Raw genomic sequence first — 22523 nt, forward strand, 5'->3', positions numbered from 1 at the left:
AGGTCAGATAAGGTCCCTGCTCCTCAAGACAGAGGTCCATGTCTGAGCCAGAGTACAGGTAAACTGGATCTGCACACCTAAAGAAGAATTCTGCAAGAGTTACAGTTTCACATCTGAGAAACCCACAGCCACTTCAGTTTCCTCCAGACCCACAAATGTGTACACCCACAAACACACGAATTCCAGCAGCAGAGGTTCACAGATAAATGACGTGCTGACCCCAGAGTCACCACGAGCCACCCCAAACCGCCCAAACAAAATTCAAGGCTGGACTGCATGGACAAGCTGAGGACATTTTCAGCCTGCACCACCTCCACCCTAGCAGCCTTTCTGAGGAACTCCCACAGCTCTGCCATCTGTGCTGCAACACCACAGAGCCTCCCCCCAGGCACGAGAGCCACCCAACGCCCAGCATCGCTGCGTCACCAGCTGGGCTATGAACTTTATTTCCTTGCAGATGCAATCTAGGACTCCAGTGGGAGGTGTTAAGGGGTGAAATTTGACTGTTCTGATCAAGTGCAACAAGGTCTGTGAGGCTGCCGGGGGACATGGAAGTGGACGCAGAATTGATTGGAGCATTTGGTCTTCTTTTAAAGTTTAAAATTATGATTAGGCTGATAAAAGGAGTCTGAGGGAGAGATGGATATTAGTTGAGACTGGAAATGGTAGAGAGAGGTGGACAGCAGTTTGGAGGCACTGTGAGAAGAGGAAGATGGGAGTAATAAGATGAATTGGATAGATATGGAATTCCAGCAATTCAAAAAGCCTGTCAAGTATATTAAAAAAAATAAGGTCTTCCACACTGAAGTATCATAAAATAAACTGTGCTTAATTCTACTTACACATACATGTCAAATAGAGAGAAAGTAATTTCTTAGATCATCTTAAATGTGAACACACTCTGCACCCTTCTCCTACTCCCCCTGATTGCCAAGGACTGGCCCACCTTGGCCGTGTCAGAAGAGCTGTGTTTGCACCCAGCCGCGTGTGCACGTATGTGTACACACACAGCAACGTGCACTGCAGCAGCCAGAAGAGCTCCACTTGTGCCTTCCAACCATGACAAAGGCAGCTTTTATATCTGGCTGTTGGAAGAAGTTACAGACCCAGGGAAGTGCCAAGAGAAGAGTTCCCACTCGCTGTCCTGAGGATGCCAACGCACAGACTGGGGCGGGAACAATTTTCTCGATGGCTCAGCCCATCAGCTCAGAGTCCTTCCCAGAAGGGCTCGCTTCCCAAGCTCCATCAGACATAGCCTCATCAGGCAGGCAGCCAAGAGACCACGCTCCCAGTGGCTATTTGCCATAGGAACAGCTTTGCTCCCCGTTCTTCTGCCCCGCATTGAGCGCTGCAGAGTGGCTGAAGCACCCCCAGACCAGCGCCTGGGACTCAGCCCCTGCTTGTCCTGACTTCTCCTTGAGGCAGAGCAGCAGCGCTGGGTGGGTTTGCAGAGCTCTGGGCAAAGAACACAAGAGACCTTGTCCATCCACTGCCACATGCAGGCGACCCCATTGCGGGGCCGCCCTGTCCCAGGCCACGGCACCACCCCATCCCCATCACCCAACTCCACAGGACCTGATGCTTCAAGGTGCCCAGCAGGGAACAGGAGCTGCTTCTGGTGAGCAGGGACAGAGTCTGGGGCAAGCAGCTGCCCCCAGCACACCAAAACACCCCCTCAGAGCACCCTGCACGTTGCAGGTGCCAACATGTGGATAAACACACCCGCACAGGGATGCGCCCCCCAAAATACACGCCTTACATAATTCCCCAGCCAGTCGGCGTTAGGGGAATGTGATTAATCCTCCATGACATGTTCTGAACTTTCCGTTCAGAGAGGCTCTCTGCTCCCGCAGACCTACTGGCGATGGATGTCATTTGACCTGCAGACTTCACTACGAATGAGCATCAGAGCAACACACAGTGACATTGCTCCGCACACCAATTATCCGCCTCCTTCCCCGCTCGGCCCAGAGACAAGTTTGCTAAATGCATAACGAGGATTTTATTTATGTCGTTTTTTTGGTGTTGCTTTTTTTTTTTTTTTTTTATTCACAGCCAGCACAAGGATGGGGGGGTCACCCACAAACCCAGCCCGCCCCGGCGGCCACAGCGCTGCAGGACGCGAGTCCCCGGCCCCGAGCCCCGCGTCCCTGTCCCCGAGCCCGGCCCAGCTCCCACCTGTTCCGCCGGGCGCGCACTTTGGCGACAGCCCCCCCGCAACCCCCCGAGCCCGGGACTCACCCACTCGAGCACCCTGAGGAAGGCCAGCGGCTCCTTCACCACGCGGAAAGTGCCCGCGGAGGCGAGCTGCGGGCAGAGACAGGGGTCAGCACCGCGCCCGCTCCGCGCGCCCCGCGGCGCAGCCCGGCCCGGCGCCGCCCGGCCCGGCGCAGCCCCCGCGGGCTCCGCGTACCTGGTCCACCGCCTCCATGGCGCCGCAGCCCCGCGGAGCGGAGCCCGGCGGAGCCTCGGTCCGTCGCTGCCGCCCCGCAGCCGGGATGCGCGGCGCTGCCCCCGCGCAGGCCGGGCGGAGCAGCCGGGCGGGGCCCGCGCCCCCCGCGCCGCCCCGCGGAGCCGCCCCGCGCTCCGCACGCCGTGCCCTGCTGGAATTACTGCGCTTGGCTTGCCTTTATTTCCTTTTTATTTTCTTTTTTTTTTTTCTTTTTTTTTTTCTTTTTTTTTTTTTTTTTTTTTTTAATTTTATTTCTGGTAGAAAGGAGAAGGAGGACAGCGGGGAAAATAAAATTAGAAAGGAAAAAAAAAAGAAAGCGGAGTGCCTCCTCCCCGCGCGCACGGGGCTGTTAATGTTTATTTAGGGATGGCACCCGCTGCCCTGCGCTCTGCCGTCCCCTCTCCTCCTCCCGGGATGAACTCGCTCGCCTCCCCCGCGGCCGCAGGGCTGCAGCTCTGTGCTCTCATCGCTCCCTCCTGCTTTTCGAGCATTTCCTTGACAGCAGAACAGCGTTTGCTGCCTTGCAGTTGTCCTGGCCTCGTTTCCCAGCAGAGCCGTAACAATTCTAAAGCATCCCGGGTGGCACAGCCCGGCAGGAGTGGAGGTTCCCCGTGTCCATCCTCGCTCCTCGCATTCCCAGCTCCTCGTGACAGTAAAACAGCACCGGGAGGATTTTGCCATAGCAAATCCCTGCCCCAGTAAAGACTCAGGACACAAATCCACCACCCCGTTTAAGAGCTCAACAGCCTCTAGACTGAGAGCCCGAGACAAACATTTGCATATTCAACTTCCCTGCCACCCTGATAACCGGTTGTGCCACCAGAAGGACACCAGTGCTCAAATAGGATTTCGGCCATAAGTAGGTCAGAGATGTGCCTAAAAAATACCTGAAGCTTTTATTCCCTGTAAGGAATCAGCCATCTGCAAAAGTTAAATGAGTCAATTAGTTTTGTTCAAACTAAATGTCTATTATAAAAACCCCAAGCAATAATCTAAATGCACTCTTGGAGTAAATAAGATGGGGAGAGGGGGAGGGAGAGTCAGGAGAAGATGAATTTATGAAGTTTTCACTGGAACTCATGGCAGGCGATTTTGTGTCAAAATCACAGATCTGGAACAAACTCAGCTGAAGTCTGCAGTGGGATTGGGTCCAGATTTAAAAAAAAATAAAATTTTTTTTGTTAACCATATCAAAAACAGCTTTCATGTCAGAATTGCATTTATTTTTTTTTTTTCAATTTAAAATTCTTGCATTTTCTGTGCTTCTTTCTTTCCACTGTAGGAGAAAAAACAGGAAAGGAAAATGGGTAATTTTCCTCACAAAATATTATCAAGTATGTTTTTATTTATTTATATAACATTCTCTAGGAAACACTCAACACTTCTCAGCAATTCTAGGAACTGCCTGCTGGTGGCCCAGTGCTGTGGGAGGCTGGGTCCCCTCACAGAGACAGAAGGACAGAGCACTCATCTATCTCCAAGATGCACAAGCAGGCAGGGATGCACAATCATCCCTCTGACTTTCAGCCAGAACTTCTCCCACTGGTACAGAGATGTAGAGCCAGGTCACTGCAAGCCACCTGCCTTCAGTTGTCATGCCTGAAGAAGAAATTATCATGGAAGATCCCTCATTGGAAATGACCCACAAGGATCACTGAGTGTGAATTGGTCTGGTCCCCAAGAGCAGCAGGGTAACCATTCTCCCTCCTGCAGAGATTTCCAGCTCTGGTGTCTGGTATTCCCACCAACAAAGCCCTTGGCTGTGGGAAGTTTCATCACTTGCTGTTTACTGTGACTCTCATGTGCTGTTTCCTTTAATAGGTTTCTTTCATGGAGAGACTTACAGCTGTGGATGTATTGAAGCAGTTCAAAAACCTCCTGAGAGATTCAAAAAATTGCTGAAACATTTAGTAAAGCCATAACTTAGCAGTAGACTGGGGAGGATATGGAGAATATTTTTTCCTTAATTTTATCAGTAGTGTATTCTGGAAAAGAACATCTTCCCTATCTCCATTGACTGCCACAGACAACTGGAAACCTAAAATCACTAACCCTTTATTAAAATTACCTCCAATTACAAGCCTGAGATTTTAGTTGCACTTGAACTTTAGCTTTCAAAAATTGTCAAATAAAGGAAAACAAAAGGAAATGTTCCTAAAACCTGTATCACTGGCAGGTTGCAAACTGGGATGATTTCCCCCACTGCTCTCTAGGCCAGGAGATTTGAGTTTTCAGCAGAAACAGGAGCTCCCTCATGCTGTTTTTGGGGTTTTTCCCTCATTCCCTCTCCACCATCCCATCTGTGTTTCATTGTGTTTGGCCATCCCCACCTCAGCTCCCTCACTGACTGGAAATCCTTGCAGAACTCTGGCAGGAACTAGGGTTTATAGCCAGTGTTCAATGCCTCTTCTTGCTGTTAACTCTTCCATACAGCTATTAGGATTTTTTCTTAGATATGGCAGAGTGTCTTTGACTTTCACAGCTGCTCTTTCTAAATACTATCCCAGTCAGCTCAGAAGAAAAAGTGCCTCCATCCCAGGTCCTGAGTGTCCTAGTACAAACCTTGCTCTGAAAATGACATTAAAGCTCCACACTTTTTTGATCCTATTTGATAATACACACTCTGAAATGCATGTTCAGGTTGGCAGACATGGTAAGTCTGCAATTACTGGTGATATAGCAATAAGTTGTACCCCAGGACACTACATTATATTCACTCTTCTCACACCTGGATGGCTGGGCTTGACATGCATGAACCAATAAAAGCCAGAGAGGTGCAGTTACAAATCTCCATGATGAATGAAAAATAGGCTGGAAACACTCAGAGTATTTCATAGGCACAGAATCTCATACACAGGAGGCTCCTGCCCTTTCCTTTTCTTGAAAAGGGTCCAGCAGTGCTGTAAGGGGAAGCAGCCATGCCAGTCCTACATCACTGCTGGGGGCCAAAGTTTTCCACAGGACACTAGTGGAGCTTTAGTGCTCATCAAAAGAATAAATTTAATTGGCCCGAGTCCTAATAGGGCAAGTTTAAAAGCTAGAGTCCTAATTTCAGGATTAGCATTTTATCCAGCTACAGGCAGCGATTTCTTTCCTGTTTCTGGGAAGCACATACCTTGATTTTTCATTTGGCTAGAAGGTGGGAAGCTTCCTTGATTAATGGCAAGTGTTAGAACTGCATCTGTTAGATGTTATGTGTCAGTAGGAAAAGCATCAATATGTGCCTACCCCTCATTTCTACCTTGGAGAGGTTTTCTCAAAGGCTTTTGCCAAGAGATGTGTGTTAGGCTTCTCCCAGGCTGCCTGTACCTGTGTTCTCAGAAATAATTTCCTACAGTGTGGTCTAAGCCCCAGACCAAGTGAATTTAGGCTTTTGCTGCACACCCATGGACTGCAGACCACACAGAGCTGGAAAGCAGCAGATCCATAACTGTGCAGCACCACTCATCAACACATGGCTCTGGATCAAATTTTCCCTGTGGGAATGGAGAAATAGCCACTGCAAGGTAGGGACACTAATTTAAGGGATGGTAGTGCTCCTGCTCCTGCCCAGGACTGCAGCAGTGAGAGCCATGCCAGCCTGGAGGGGCTGAAAAGGGCACTGAGGCTATGTTTTCCCTTGGGATGTCTTTGGTTTAAATCCTGCTTCCACCTGCTGATGTGGAAAGGGTAAGGATAACCTCTTGTTCTTCTAGGCTGGACATTAAATGTGAGCCAGGTATGTGCACACAGGTGTGTGCACAAAGGGTGAAAAGTAGAAAAAATATCTTTCCTTGCATGTGGCAGAGCACAAAGCCTGAGACCCATGGGTCATCCAAGCTGCAGCAGCCAGGGCCAGATGGTGGGGTCACCCAGTTTGAAGCAAATTTAAGGCAACTGGTGATAGCACCAGTGCAGTTTTTTGTGAGCAGTTGGGTGTGGAAATGAGGTCTCACACACGTGCTAGGAGGACCATATGGCACTTAGCACACCAGATTTCCCAGCTCCAGCCAGGCCTCAGTCTCACACTCTACCTGTCACTCTTCTCCAGATCCACACTGTTGAGGGTCACTTCATCCTCTCGGGGTCTCCATCAAATTTGTTTGCAAGACATTATCTCCCATAAAGGAGAGCTTGGTGCCATCTCTTGGATCTTTCAGTTGTTTTTAAATCTCCCAGTCATTTTGATCAGGTTTCAATATTTTCCCCTGGGGCTGTATTCTGCACCAAGGAGCTTTTTCACCTTTTCCTGGCACAGAGTTCACTCACCCATCCCAAAGCCAATTGCCAGTCATTTCATGGCTTGGCTTCACTTTTTTAGTGTGTTCACTCTAAAATTTAATAGCAGAATAGCAACAAACTATGAGGCTTTGGGATAGCCAAGAATTGCCTTCCAGGAGGCCAGGAATCACGTATGGAGATCCATGGGAGAGACCAGACTTAGGTCCCAGCCAGGTTCCAACACCCTTAAGCTCCCTCCCGCATTGCATTTTCAAATCTTAGGTGTACACCACTGGCTATAAATAATCCTTATTAAACCTAATTCCCCAGGGAATCTCATTTCTCAGCGTTCCCTGTGTGCAGATGACAGGGTCAAGCATGGACATCAATCTCCCCTCACTGTATGCTAAGGTAAATAACTTAAAATGCCACAGGACTGCAGAATATTCCATCCTCAGAAGCTGAATAAAGTCTGCATAGAGAAACCCACATGTGCTTGTTTTAGAGCAGAATAGCTTGGAAAAAACTGCACATCTCAATGTGTTGCCAGACAATAAAAAGTTTTCAGGATTCAAATCAGCAGAGCAATGAGGCTATTGCTCATTATTAAGATAAAGGTACAAAAGTATTTTTGAAAGGAGCTTTGTTGAATCAGCACTTGTTTTTCTAGCAACATGCATAATTTCTTTAAACAGGGTTATTTTCAGAGTATGGCATGAAAATAATTATGGAGTAGTTTCTAAAGGTTCAGTGATTAAGGCAAGAGCAGCCAGCTGCTTGGCTGCACAGCTGATGTTGACCAAAAGTATCATATCTGTAAGTCAAACTATCTTAATAAGATTTCTATATCTCACACAAGGCTCACAACTATTTGTCTCCTGATCTCTAAGAATAGATGCAGAAATAATCTTTAGTTTTTTTCTTTGGATTTCAGTTATATGCCTGTGAAATAAAATTAAAAATTATATTATTGAAAGTCAAGTCCCCCTTAGCCCAGAAGGTTTGCCTGACTTGGCTGCAACCTTTGTTCTATGTACAAAAAGTGATCCTGATTTGATTTTAAAAACTAATCAGTCATTTTTCTTTTCCTTCCTAATCTTTCACTGCCATCCTGTCTTGTCATTTTTGATCCTAGCTTCCAGAGCACATTGTCTGGCTTTAATCAAAAGCATTCTGTAATTAGGTTCCAGCTAATTTAGCTTAGACTATTTAAAAGCAAAAAAACCCACCTTGCTTCATGGTAAAACCCAGCTAAGTTTCAAAGGAGCTGAACAGGGGTAACTTCATTTCATAAATGTATCACTGGCAACCAAAATCATGCCTTAAAATCATGGGGGTATAATTTGTCCTGGGCATTTTGAGGGTGATTTTATACACAGGAACATGAAGAGCACAAATCAGCACGAGAAGAACTGCTGCAGTCATATTCAGTCTCTCCCCAAAAACCTGGGTCTGGAGCTCTAGAAGGGACACTGTCAGGGCTGGGATCCTTCAAATCTGACCTACTTTTCCATTTCATCCTTTACCAGAGCAAATGTTTAAATGCTAGATTTTTTTTTTCCTTAAAGGAAGAGGGGGAAATGTCAGTGCACTGGCTCCAAGGAAGAGCTGCAGAAACCAGAGCTGCTGTGGGTTAAGCAGAGAGGAAGGGGCTTGTACCACACCCTGCATGGAGATGATGCCCTCAGCTGTCCCAGCTCCATGAGAGAGATGTCCCAGAGCCTATTTAGGGCACAAGAGCAACAACAAAACCCACCTTGCTGCTGGCTTGAATGAGAAAAATCTCTTTTCAGTGTAAGGAATTAGAGGGTCAGGACTAGCCAAGTGGTGGGGAGACCCCACCTTGTCAGTTCCAGGGTTGAAGGAGAAATACCACACACCCAGAATTTGTTTCTCAATACTGGTTTAAAGCACATTCACACCACTTATATCCTTAAGGAGGGATGGGGTAGCCATACTGCATACACATCTCTGTATCCCAAGAGGTATCTCACCTGTACTTTTCTTGCTAGGAGAACATTTATTTACCTTCTTCAGCCTGGATTAAAGCTTTGACAGCATGGTAGGTGCAAAGAAAACACAAATCCACCAAAATCCCCAAATTCACACCAGCACAGCCCTGCAGCTTGGAAAGTGTTTTTGACAGCTGGCTGTGTAAGACAGCTAATAAAAATGGAAAGAGAAACATCCCAAACACCATCACTCTCCAGGAAATACCCATCCAACTCTCCATGCTCCCACACCCTGGAGTCAGGAGCTGGTGCCCCATCACTTCAGAGAACAGCAGCTCCTTCTCCTTAAAACTGCTACTTGCTGGTCTGAACTCTCACAAAAACCATGAGAGGAAAATTCAGCCTCTTCTCCAGCCAGGGAAAATTCAAGTGCAATTCCTCCCTTCCAGTGGTGGCCCAAGCACAGGGCTACAGATGAGGCCAGGCTGAGAGGCAAAGCATCATCTGGTGTGCAGCCCAGGCAGGGTCACAGCAGCAAAGGGGAGATGCTCCAAATCTGATCAAAACACTCAGCAGGTTCCACTGTGAAAGCCTGGACATGTAAGGCATTAAAGTCTGCTTGGACAGCATAGTACCAGTTCCTGTCATCTGCAATAGAATTTCAAGAAACTTTTAGGAAGTGAGCAGTTCTCTGCATCCTTCTTTTGGGGATCAGAAATACAAAATGAACTACACAAGTGTAAATTATGGGAAAGTGAGAATTGACAGCCCTCAAAAATTGCCTGTAACATCCCTGAACATCAGCCCCCACTCTTGCCCTCCTTGCAGGCAATTCACACATTATCTTTGCTTTCCTCACACTGACTGCAGTTTTCACAAGTGCTTTCCCAGGCTCTGGGGTTGAGCAAGAAGCAGTGCTGTAAATTTTCAGGTTTTAATAAGGTGGTCTCTGCATCTAATTGGAAATTTTGCTAACCATTTGTCAGCACGTGCTGAAGTTGTTATTGGTAACAGCTCAAACTTTCTATAAAGATAGAGAATTTTAAAAATTATCTGGGGACCTTCCTTCCCATAACAATGAATATAACAACCCTTTCTCATGCTAAATATTATCTGCTTTTTCTTCAGATTTGCAATCTGGCTAAAGCTGTTGTACAAGTCATGCTGGTTGCTGATGTGCTATTTATAGCAATGTTGAGAACACTGAAATTCATTCTCTGCTCCCAGGATGGTGTGTTTTTAAAATTGGGTTTTGCAGAATTGGAACTAATAAACAAAATAAATTTAAAAATCAAGGGTTTTTTTAGGCTTGGTGGAAAGATAAAAAAAAGCCTGAAAAAAAAGTGCACACATTTTCCTGGTTATTTCAACAGCCTTTTGAGTTCACTTTTTCTTGCAAGGCACTCACAGGGTTGGGTGCAGCTCACCCAGCACAGAACCAGCTCTTCCCAGCCCAAGGTGTGCTGCACTGAGGTCTAAATCCCCACCAAGGACTTCACAACAGCTTCACAGGTGCCCACACAAATGGAGCTGGATCCTCACCATTAGTCAAACCCAGGTCAGGCTCTTCTGTGCTCCAGAGAAAGTGTGAAAGGGGAAAAATTCTGCTCTCAATTTGTTTCTGAGGGAGTTTAGTCAGTACTTCTGAAGTTATTTTTAAGGGCTGTAAAACACAGAGATCCAGCCAGTGTATTATTCTCACTTACCAAACAACACCTTGTTTTCATGAGGATAAATTAATCTTCCCATCTAACCCACAAAAGGGTTAGAGATACCCTTTTAGAGTTGTCCAACCACCCATCAGTCCCTGATGCTACAGAGAAGGGACTGTTGGGTTTGTTTTGAAGAACTCAGGCTCCACTACTTTGTTGGAAAGAGAAACATCAGGAGACCCTGCAGGACAGAGAGCAGGCAGGGACTACTAACACAAAACCCACAGTGAGAGGGTGTTACCAAACAGAAGAAGCAGCATGAAATATGAAGTGAAAAATACAGATGGAAAAAATCCATATTTAAATTTAAAACTCAGAGTTATAAGCAAAACAATGATTAAAAAGAAAGCAGACACAGCCCATCACAAAAATCCGAAGTAGCTGCAGTTGAGCAGAGGTAGAGAGGGCTGTGCTGGTGAGAGAGATCACACTGAGTTTGCTCCTCCCAAAGTCTTGTTAAGTCAATCAGCAAGGGGTAGGGAAAGCTCTGGATAGTCCCCAGCAGGACTATTGCCTATTTTTTGGAGGGGAGAGAAGAGTGGTAGATAGAGCTTTCTGTAAGGCAGAGCTGTTCCTAAGTCTGGGTACAACTGCTGAGTGTTTCCTAGTTTGGTCACCTTTTTAGCTATGTGCCTCCCAAGAGACATAAATTTTTCCTTTCTTGCTGAAGGTCATTTTCTTATAAATGGCAAAAATCTTGAGTTTTGAGACCTTAAAAAGTAGTAGCAGAAGGGAATTATGCAGCATTTTCTTTCTTTCTGTTCTCCTGCTTGTATGCTATCACCCCTTGTGTCTCTCCCTCAAACTCTAGCTTTTGACTAAATTTCCTGCTTCAGTTTCCATAAGCATCTGAAGTCCTTCAAGGACATGTCTTCAGGTGCAGAAGGAGCTGGGGGCTATGGCAGCTCTCACAGAGTCATTCTGGGGGATGGAAAACAGAGGCTTGAGCCTGTGAAATAACTTATCTGGGAGAAATTATAAGCTCAGGCTGTCTGAGAGCATTTGCTAGGACTATGTAGAAGAATGGAAGACTGGAGAAGGAAATAAAAAAATTTCTTTTATCCCGAGGCTGCTGTCAACAAAAGGTGGTGTAGTGATACTGCACTGCTTTTCTCCAAATCTGCCTTGGCAGGAGCAACTTCTAGAGCAGTCTGACTTTTATGAAGGCCACAGAGTTTATTTCAATGACCTCTGTATACCAGAACTTCCTGGAGAGGCTGGAGATCTGTAGAGAATCTCCATGTATGCAGAGAGAATCACAGAATGGTTTGGGTTGCAAATGACCTTAAAGACAATCCAGTTCCATGGGCAGGGGCACCTTCCACTGGACCAGGCTGCTCAAAGGGGCCTTGGACACTTCCTGGCATGGGGAAGTGTATATTAAAAAAAAAAAAAAAAAAAGTATATGTATATATATATATATTTACACACAGAGATGTGTATTTGTACCCCATACTTCAGTGGGTGACAGTCCTAGCATTTAAAAGGAACAGTGACTTCACTGGCAGTGTTTCCCCATAGCTCTGTAAGCAATAAAAGAGCCCTGTGTGGCCAAATAACCAAATCCAGCTCTTCTGGTCCTGAGCAGGGAGCTCAGCAAGTGTGACTGGAAGGGCAGGTCTGGCTGTTCATGTGTCAGATAACAGCTCTGAGTCAGATATGGCCATGAAAAGGCACAAGTCTCCAGCTCAGTCTCTGGCCAGGAGCAGCAATTCCCACGTGCTGCTGTTGGTCCCTGGTCCAAGAGGCTGTGTAAGCACCCCTGCTCATCCCTGGGTGGGTAATGTGGTGTGGGTGCTGCCAGTATAGACACAATCTGGGCAAATCCAGGCTTCAATGGGTAAGTGTTGGTGCTTTCAGACTGGCAGCTTGCTGTGTGGTTCTCCACTCTTTGTCTCCTGACTCTCCTGCAGCTGTCACTGATGTGAGAGACCCTTGTGAGATGGTGGCTGTGCAGTGAGAGTTTAGTGCTGGGTTTTGGTTTGAACCTGAAATCAAGTCTGGCTGAATGGGCTCTTGATAGAGAGGGGCTCTTGGGAGAGTGTTAAGATCCTTTAGTGAAATGCAGTCATGGTTTCTCTCTGAGCTGGATCTGAGTGCTGGTAGTGTTTAGACTGAAAGCTCAGTTGTGTTTTGACATCTTTTCTGGTGTGATGGAGAGGAGCATATCCCAAAATCTGTCTTGTTGCGCCCAGACTTGTTCCTCAGCAGTATTTAATATTCTAGGTTTGGATGCTCTATAAATAAAGCAAAAGCCTCGTGAGTCTCTGTGGGACAGTCTCTTTCCTCTCCTCCTGATTTTAACACAGGAACCCTGGAAATTCAAAATCCAAATATGTGCAGGAGAAAACTGGAGTGTGGCATCCAGCATGTTCTACTCACCAGTTGCCCTGAGGAGGATCAGATTAGGGAGAGGCAGTGACTGATGTCTCCAGGCTCTTTTTGTCTCATGTGATGGAGGCATGAGACATCACAGGAAATGAAGGAAAGTAAGAATAAATTCTGAAAAAATTGTTAAAACGAGGAATTTTTAATCTTAAAATATTAATGAGGTCTTAACCAGAGTGGATGAACATATGCATATGTAAAAGTACCTGATCCAGTCCTCTTGTGCTGGAGGAAAGGATTTTAAAAAATCAATCATGGGCAGGTAACAGATTGAAGGAGCAAAGGGCAGGACTTCCCCAGATGGAGGACTGATCTCCCTCACAATTTTTTCTTACTGTTTGAGCCCTCAGGACCAGGACCAGCTATATCTCAGAAGGAAAAAATAATGATATTTACTGAAAAGGTTGATATTAAATGTCATATTGTGACTTATTGATTTAAAACCAGGATCATATCTACAGTGTCATACAAAACACTCTATCAACTCAAACAATTGTATTAATTCGAAAATATAAGGTCAGGTGATTTAAGTGCTTTTCAAAAAGTATTTTATAACACATTTTTTCTCCTTAGATGGAAAAGCAGGGAGAAAGCTTTTTTTGTCTTCCTGTAAAATCTCTATTGTCACAAACAACCATATCACCAAATGAAGAATGCAATTAAGCCACTGAATAAACAAAAATAGAACAACATGCTTTTGTTTTTAAAGGGCATTTTCTCTTTGTTACAAACCTTACCAGTAATGAAAACTATGTGCACATAAAAACAGGAGGAAAATAGATTCTAAGGATGATTTTCACAGGTCCCAAGCAGGACATCTAGTGCAAAATCTGCTCCATGTCAATATGAGAGTTGCAGGGTTTGGAGTGGTTTAGTTGTCGTTCATCTAATTCTTTTACACCAGTTCACTTTGTTGTGAGAAAATCTGTGTTTGCCTTGTAAAACCAAAACATTTAGGTCATGGAGGGAAGCATAAATTGACAACTATTGATAAGCAATAAACTTTTCAGTAATAGATGTTAAAATTCATGACTTTTGTATTTTAATGTGGTAGTTCTCTTGTATTTGAGCTTTTTTTTCTATCTTTCCTAATTCAGGTGAAATATAATTCTAATTCATAAATCAATAGTTCATTCTCAATCCTCATCTATACAAAAGCCTTTTTACCCCTTTTCAGTAAAGCAAAAAAGGGCCTAAAAGTAAGATTATTTTCCTGGCATGAAGATTGCAGTATGAGTAAGAATCAGACCCCTTACCTAAAAATATAGTAAAAAAAAGGAATCCTGCCTGTTTTCCATGGTGACAGGATAATTTTTGCCTGTAATGGCCTAATTATATACATATTTACGTGTTAATCTAAGTTTGCAAGAAAGAAGTTCGTAGTGAAAATGCAGGGAAGCCTAAAAATTTTTAAAACATTAATATTTTTGGTTTGTTTTGTTGGGCAGTTTGTCACAGAGGATATTATTTAGTCAAACTAACTCTGTGTCTCTGTGTTGCCAGCATAATGCCTTGGCTACACATACCAGTCACCATCTCCATTCCTTGTGGCAGACCCAGAGGGCAGGAGGGGCTTTCCTCCACCTCTGGTTTTGAAATTCTTAATGGGTTTGGGATAGCAAAGGGCAAATTAAAAAAAAAAAAAAAAAAAAAGAAAAGAAAAAAAAAGGAACAGTGTCCAGATATTGATAAAAGGATTGGAGTGTAAAAGCTGTGAAAGGCTTTAATTCAGTGATGTGAGTTAAGGATCTTGTGACCACAGTTTCGGACGGGAGCCGCAGGTGTGGGGTTAACCTGCTCCCTTCTCACAGGCCATTCCAGTGGGATTTGTGTGATGTGGGTCAGGAGGCTGGGGCAAGCCCCAGTTCTGCTGGGGATCAGGAATTCCTCTGCCCTGTGCATCCCTTGCAGCACCGGGAGGCACTGAACCGTGCTCAGGTGTGTCCCTGTGCCGGGGCATCCCGGGGATGTTCCAGCCCCGCCTGGGGCTGCTCCATCCTGCAGGGCCAGCAGCCTGGAGCAGCTGCAGCCAGCCTCCTCCTGATCCCACACCGAGCTAAATCTGGAACAAGTCCTCTGGGATCAGTGGTGCTTCCCTCGCACAAAGCCACTGCAGGAGAGGCAGATTATCCCAGACCAGATGTCACTTTCTGCAGCGCTGCGGCGCCGGCACGGAGCGCGTTTCACTCTCTGCGCCTTCCAAGCTGTTCTTGGGCTCTTTCCTTCACCTCAGCTCCAGCATGAGGATCCAGGGGAGCCAGCTAGCTTTTATTGATTGTCTGCCTTATTTCTTCAGGAGCTCTGTTTTGTTGTTCCTAAGCACGGGTCTGGCGCCCTTAAAAATGTTTTGCTAAAATAAAGCTTAGAATTGTCACAGACAAATTTAGCATACACAGGGATCAATAGTTTATACAATCTTAGGGGTGAAATCTTTCATCAAAAAAACCTGGAACTGTTCCTCATGTGACCACAACTCTAAAATATCCCTAAGTATTTCAAAGCTCATGATTTAATAATGAGATCTGTCAGCACCAGAGCGTGCAGAGCAGCCCCTTTTAATCTCTCATCCAAATGTGATCATTGTTTTTCATCTCCCATTCCTTGCTCTGGTGCTGGACACACAATAAACTATTTTCTCCTACTGAAAAGACTTTTCAACAGCACCAAACCACCCTGAAGTCCCAGCTTCCTTCCTGGCATGTCTCTGCCTCTCCCAGAGGATGTGAGTAAACAAGCTTCACACTGTCCAAAGCTGCTATCTAGGCAATTCATCTTTTCTTCCAGAATGAAGAAAAACCTTGCCTGGTTCTGAGGAGCATATGATTTCCAAAGCTGGTTGCATTTAACTCAGAGTGAAGCAGAGACAGTGTTTATTGTATTGGAGAGTAATTTACCCTCTTGGTCATGTGTTGGAGGCTGTGAAAATGGAGAAAAAAACGATTTGTTTGAAAGCTTTGCCAAGAAAACCAGGTTCATATTGGATGTTTAGCAGATTTGACATTTGATTTTCTTTGTAGGTAATTGTGCTGTTGCTGAGGGAGAAGAAATGGTTCTGTAAGGACTTCAGTATAGGCCAGAGCTTGTGCAGGAGCCTTTGAATTTGCACAGATAAAACCTTCTTCTGAAACGTCTATGCAGTCAGACCCTGCCACACACATTATTCTGAAGGAAGGGAAAGAGAGAAGGTGATCCAAACATAACTAGATTTGGAGATTGCAAATCATTTGCACACCATTGGTCCCACTCTAATCTGCAGCAGATCATCTGGACCTCTGTTTTTTGGAGGCCTAGAAGAGCAAAGCACCTGTATATTCCTATGAACTCCTTTTGCTTTAGATTCAGGCATAGAAAGCCATCTAAATAACACCAAGGGTAGCAAGTGGCTAAAATACACATAATTTTTCATTATATGATTTCCTAAATGACAATATGCATATGCTTTCTAGAATACATGTTACAGCTATGACATGAAAAGCTCTTTGGAGCTATTTTGTGCAGGTGGAGTAATTTGGGGAGAGAGAAATGGAGAAGATATCTGTGCTCCATTACAAAGCTTAAGTTTAATTTTGAACAGAGAAATGGAGCAGAGGAATGTTCTTCTCAATAGCTTGAGTTTGCATCTAGGAAGTGAGAGATAGAGATTTTTCCCTGAAAGCTCATACCTGTTTTGTCACCTGAGAGGGCAAATTTTGCCCATGTTTCTCCAAGCCTTGCTGTACCCTGATTGTGTGTAACCTCATATGGAAAGGAGCAGGAATGTCAGACATTCTCCTCCAGCATGTGTTGTATTTCACAGCAGGAGTTTAATGCCTTGCCATAATATTTTTCTATAACACAGCATGCAAGTAAAAATTCCCAGTACTTTCAATTACTGGACACCTGAGTGGGGCAACTGCTACTGATAGGATTAGCAGTGGTGCAGGGTAAGTGGAAACAGAGTCCCATGAATTTCCTGGTGGCAGGGCTGGCTTTCTGACTCCCTGCATATTTCAAGCCAGATATTTCATGTTCAAACTGCCACTGAAGGAGACAACCTATGTTGTCTCTTTTGCTTAAAGATACAGCAGCATGAGATCTCATCTGATGTGATAATATGCTGCTGGTTCTGGGAGCTGCAGCAGGTCTCCATCCATGAGTGAGCAGCTCATAAATGTCAGGCTGCACCAGTCATGGCATTCCTTTGAAATTATCATCCATGCCATGGTATGGATCTATGAACAACAAACAAATTGTCCCTCATTCAAGATAAATGGTGTGATTATAATGACCATAGATAACATAAAAGAAGTATCAAAAGGCAGAGGAAAATTGCAGCCCACTTGCTTCATGTTTCTCAGGGTATAACTGCCAGGGGAGGTAAAAAACTTCTGCAGCCTTCAGTTCCTTATCTTCAATCAAAACACAATCCAAAGACATTTTTATTACATTAAAAAACAATCAAAACAAATATCATAATGTTGTAAGAAAAAAAGGGGAAAAAAAGTGACAGATACCCACAGTCAATAATTGGCATCCAACAGATAATTCACCTATTACAGAATTAACAGTCGTCACCACCAAATAAAATAACACAAGTACATGAATAAAAAATGCTTTTTGAAAATAGTAGCACTGGGAGGGTGCACATACTGAGCAGCTGAGGGGCAGCAGAGCTGCTGAGCATCAGCATTTTTTCCTAAACCTCCCTAGTGCCAAGTGGCCTCTGGCTGCCCTTAGGTAGTTGGATGCCTTGGGGGTTCCTCTGTAATTACTGGTCTGCAATCTGTGTTCAGGAAAGCTGTGATTCTAAGAAGTCTGTAAAGTTTCCTTAGTCCTGTCTTAGGCAGTGGCAGGTGGCTTGGGCTGTGCATTACATTTACAGGCATCCCCAGGCTGCTCTTCAAAAGTCCTTTTGCACCTCTTCCTTCCATTTGCCTGTTACAAAATGAAAAGTTTTCATGACTAACAGTCTGAGGAATAACTCCTCCTGGTTCACCACAGAACAGCCTGAACTCACAACATCACAATAGGAAGAGTTATAACCTTTAGTAAGTGGGGCATTTCTTATTGCTCTGTGGTAAAAATATCTTCTCAGTTGCAAAATCTGAATTCCCTCACAACCAAATTCAGCAATCAAGAGTTTGACTAGCTCTTAGTGCTTCCAAAATGGATGGCATAATTAAATGATTTAAAGCCTGCTGTAATCAGGAGTGCACAGTCAATGAATATTCAAGCTGTTCTCATTGTTAGGGATGATAAAGAAACATCTTCCCTTTAGGTGGGTTGTTATTTATTGTCTAAAGAGTCATCCAGAAGATGGTGCCACAGTTCTGCCTGTGAAATGAGCGCCAGCCCAAAAGACAGTCCTTGCACAGGAGAAAATATTTCATAGAAATTTAAGAGCAAACTTATTTTCAGGGGCAGTTCAGAGCTCCAAACCTGGCATTAAGTCTGTGTTAAGGCTCTTGTTGAAAACTAGGGCAATGTATCTTCATTGCTTTTGCTCTGTGTCACTCCAGGCAAGGTCAGCCAGCACAGCAAGGAAGAGAAAACCCTTCCCATCTCCCATTTCCTTCTGAAAAAGAGACAGATCTTTGGGTTTGTTAAACTGCTTGTTCTGGGTAGCAGCAAGACATCAAAAATGATAAATAAGATGAGGAAAAAATAAGCCTGGCTCTGAATGCTTCACAAGGCTTCTGTGGCAGCAGGAAGTGCAGCATTAAATACAGGCTGTAGCTGTTTCTGTTGGTTAAGGAAGGACATTATTTCTGAAGCTCCGTGTCACTGAAGAAAATGAAGAGGTCAAGCCTGTAGATCCTTGTAATGAGATTAAATAATCTGATTTCCATTTCACAAAGCTTTGCACTAACATAGAAGGGAAAAATGAAAACTGAGATTGGTACGAAACAAAATCTTTGCTCCTACCAAAAGCAGGCATTTAATTTTTTCTTCTATTACAATTTTCTGTTGTCTGAGGTCTCTTCTCTGTAGCTCAACCAATTTGTCATCCGATTAGTCTGATGAAGCAGAGAGAAGTCATTTGAACTGTAAATTTTCTGCAGGCAAAATAAAATGCAAACAAGAAGAGCTTCCTGTGCCTGCCAAAGTGATGATACTCAGAATACAAATAAGAAAAAGCCATGCTGACAGCATAAGCTATTTTTATATTCTGTCATTGGCTCCCGGGCATGGCAGTTTGAACAGGACCACATCTGTATTCCCAAACCCAAATAAACCATGTATTCTTAAGTGAAGTTCATGTCTTGCAGAATAGCTCTTTAATCACAGTGAAAGGATCCATTGCAGGAAGGATGAATCACGATGTTGATTCACACTCAAGCTGTACGTTTGCTGTTTGGATTAACCCGGACACAGCAGCTCCAGAGAGGAGGGTTTCCTGCTGCTGACAGGAGCTGTGCAGGAGGAGCCAGCAGGGATTTCTGTGCTGGCAGCAGGAGCTGATGACACTTCACAACAGTGCTTCAGTCCTGGACCTTTTAGAAGCCAACATCATCACCTGGCTTTTTGTGGTGGCTGGGCACAGACTCATGAGAGTGTTCAGGGTCTGGGTCCCCTGCCACCCTCCTCCAGTGACACCCCAGCTTCCCCAGGGTGGCTGGGTTTATCACCTGAAGGTCACCAGACAGCCCCCACTGCCTCACTTGGGTGACAGGGCTGGGCAGAGATGCTCGGCTGGGGCTGTGCTTTCCCACAGCCTTAGCAGCTCTCAGCTTCACTCTCACGTGGCTCCTCTCTGAAAAGCAGCTGTGGCCTCATTCCCTTCTGTACAACCTACAGCATTTAGAAAACACAAGCTCTTTCTCAGCACTCTTACACTGCTGAATTATTGTACAGACATACATCACATACTCATTACCTGCCAGGATGCACTTAACAGCTCTGGCTAATTGCAATAACATCTTGCTTTCATAAACTGTTGGCCACTGCTGGACCTCAAAGTCTTTTGGGAGGTCAGTAGCATTAGCAACAGGCAAGATTTCCCACAGCAAGTGCAGCTGAAAGGAGCACTAATAGGACTGTAGCTAGCAAATGGACCGTGCAGTGACACAAAGGCCTCAATCCTGCAAGTCCTTCCAAAATAATCCTCTGGAAGATATTAGTGGAGCAACAGGAGACTTTTATGATGCAAAGGAACTGCTGCTTATGAATTTCTGGAAAGTAATCTGACTTTGTCTAGATAAGCACCACAGGGGAACTTCTGCCAAGCCAGGGAGTGTTTTACTATCCAGGCACTCTTCATTCAACACACTACAATATTAGTTAAGTAATTCTCTCTTGAATTAGAAAATTACTTTGATCTCTACGACAAATACCTCTGCAAAGTCAGGAACTTGCCTGGATTTGCACAGACATTCCCACAGCACTTTGCACTTCAGGAAACCATCCTCTGCTTCAGCAGAGCTTGGACCAGCTTCCCACTGGGGCTGAATTTGGCAGCCAGTCACCCCAGATGAAACCCCCTGTTAGTTACACAGCGTGTGATAACCAAGCCTGTCACCAAAGTTAAATGCAGTTCTTGCCTAAATTGGGAACAGTGGCTGAAGGTTTTGCTTCTCCCCTCCTGTCCCCAGCATCTGCTGGGCTGACTGCTCAGCAGCTGCTTGGGCCATGTGGTTTTCTGGCAACTGCAGGTTGTTCACTCAGTGAGGGGCACCACGGGCACGCTGTGAAGGGATGATTGATGATCTGATCAGAGCCACGACTGTGTTTCCACCCACGCTGCTGCCAGTCCCTTTCAAGAGAGACACTGTGCTGCCATGCTCTGCTGTGATGAGTGAGTACAGCAAAACACTCAGTGGGATGAGTCCATCAGGATTTTGCAGCTTTGGACAGGCCTGGCTGCCACTTTATCTCAACTTGGCTTCTGAGCAGCTGAGTATGGTCAGGGATGCTCCCAGTGTGCCCCAAAACCAGGAGTTCACTGGTAAAATGCCTCCCATCCTGGCTGCCCAGGGTGGATATCAGCTGTGTATAAAAGACTATGAAAAGCCTTTCCTGGTGAGGATCTGAAAGGGCCAAGACATAAGTTCTAGGTAAGTGACCCAAACCTGTAATACCAGTGATCTCCCAGGCACCAGAAACCTTGTAAAACAATCAAAACTAGATAACTCCCACACACCCTTTCTGAGGAAATGCAGCTTTTTGGTAGGAAAGAAGTTGATCAATGGATTTTATTTTAATTTTTGTCAGCCATTGTGCTGCAAGAAGAGGTGAGATTGGGAGTTAGGAGGATCCTTTCTGGTGCTGGGGACTGGGAGGTGCTGCTCTAGGAGACGTCAATGTTGTGGTGACTTAGCCATCATGCAATGAGGGCTTGTGGGAGAGCTCTGAACTGTAAATCCACTTGCTGAAATCCACCTGACTCAGGCTTGAAAGAAAGGAAGGAAAAGTACTACCCAGATTATTTGCATTGACTTTTGCCTTTTTCATTAGGACTCCTCCCTGCAGAAGAAAAAATGAAGGCAGAGCTAATGTCATGGATAAAATTGCAGCCCAAACCTGATTTTCATGCTCTATTTATTACAGCAGATCAGGGGTTTTGTCTGAGATCCTTGGGAATGTGAAGAACAGTGAGTTTGTTAGACCAAAGCAGAAGTTGCATATTTCTCCTGGCTCAACACAAAACTCAGCTGTTTTCTCAATGTGAACTTGGTCCTCATCCAAAAACTGACCTCTGGAATGGCTGGGAATCCAAAAAGTGACCTTGCTGGCTGGGAGTCTGACTCCAAATGTCCCACACAGTTCTGGCTGGCCTGGAGAGCAGCCACTTTCCCTGCACTGGAGGGAGGATGCATCACCCCAGGTGCTGCAAGAGGAATTATTTGGTGTTCAGGTGGTGCTGGTGCCAGTGCCAGCCTCTCCATCAGTGAGGACAGTGAGAGCCTGGACTACCTGGAATCCCCCTGGCTGGGTGGGCATGCCATGAGCATCCTGCAGCTGCCAGAGCCACAGCCCAGCACGGGAGCCAGTGGGCACCTTGCAGAGCTGCTGGCTGCAGGCAGGCATGGTGGCAGTGCAGGAGGGACTCTCTGAGCCCCTTCCCTCCTTGCCCAAATGCACCCAGAGACAGAGCCCTGCTTCCTCCCTCCAGACAAGTGCTTTCCCCAGCAATGCCATTGTTTTTGGCTGCTATTTCAGCTGCCTGGTAATTCACTGGTGCAGCAGTTAGGAGCATGCATCTGCTCATTTTCTCTTTTTGGGATCCATCTGGGTGCCTTGGGGGTGTTAGAAATCCTCCAACAGGAAATTAAACCAAAAAATCCCAGCTCCCAATGAGAGGGCTGTGTTTCTAGCCCAAGCTTTGTCTTTCAGGGAAAATGGCCCCACTTATCAAGTTATCTGTGAGAATGATTAGGCCTCATGCCAGGATTGCTATCGGCTGCCTGCTGAATCACTCACTATTCAGTGACCTTTCAGCAGATTATTGGAATTATTTTGAATTTCAATGCAGGATGCTGGAGCCTCTTTGCTTTCAGGCCAGCTCTCTGCCCTCTATTAAATCTCTGAGCTGCCAGCACAAGCTACTGGGTCCAAGGCAATGGGAATGATTCTATCTGGGTGGCTCATGTGATGGTTTTCCATGTGTGTGATCCATCAGAAAAGTTGTGCACTGAATCCACAAGCAGCAAGACTGTCATGATCAGTATTCATCAAAAGTGAGGTTTTGGGTTTCAGTAGCAGAGGTGCAGGGTTTTCTTGTGGGATACCTCATGCTGAGGTAGATGCAAAGGAGCTGATCTTTTCTTAAGAAGGTCTGCATTCATTTGCACAGAAGAAGGAAGGTTTAGATTGATATTTCCTTACATGAACATAACAGAA

The 22523-nt window shown here is 45.3% G+C and overlaps 1 protein-coding gene across 1 annotated transcript in view; it reads right to left on the reverse strand.

The window, feature by feature from the left end:
- SYNPR (synaptoporin) overlaps window positions 1-2543 on the reverse strand; it is a 100832-nt gene extending 98289 nt beyond the window's left edge. The window contains exons 1-2 of the mRNA XM_056501281.1: window positions 2414-2543; window positions 2242-2307 (exon numbers count right to left, since the gene is read on the reverse strand). Coding sequence (XP_056357256.1) covers window positions 2242-2307; window positions 2414-2431 — 84 coding nt within the window. The 5' untranslated portion in view covers window positions 2432-2543. The remainder of the gene's footprint in view (window positions 1-2241; window positions 2308-2413) is intronic.
- Between the last annotated feature and the right edge of the window lie 19980 nt (window positions 2544-22523).

Source organism: Oenanthe melanoleuca, chromosome 12 (assembly GCF_029582105.1).
Source record: "Oenanthe melanoleuca isolate GR-GAL-2019-014 chromosome 12, OMel1.0, whole genome shotgun sequence".
Lineage (NCBI taxonomy): Eukaryota > Metazoa > Chordata > Aves > Passeriformes > Muscicapidae > Oenanthe > Oenanthe melanoleuca.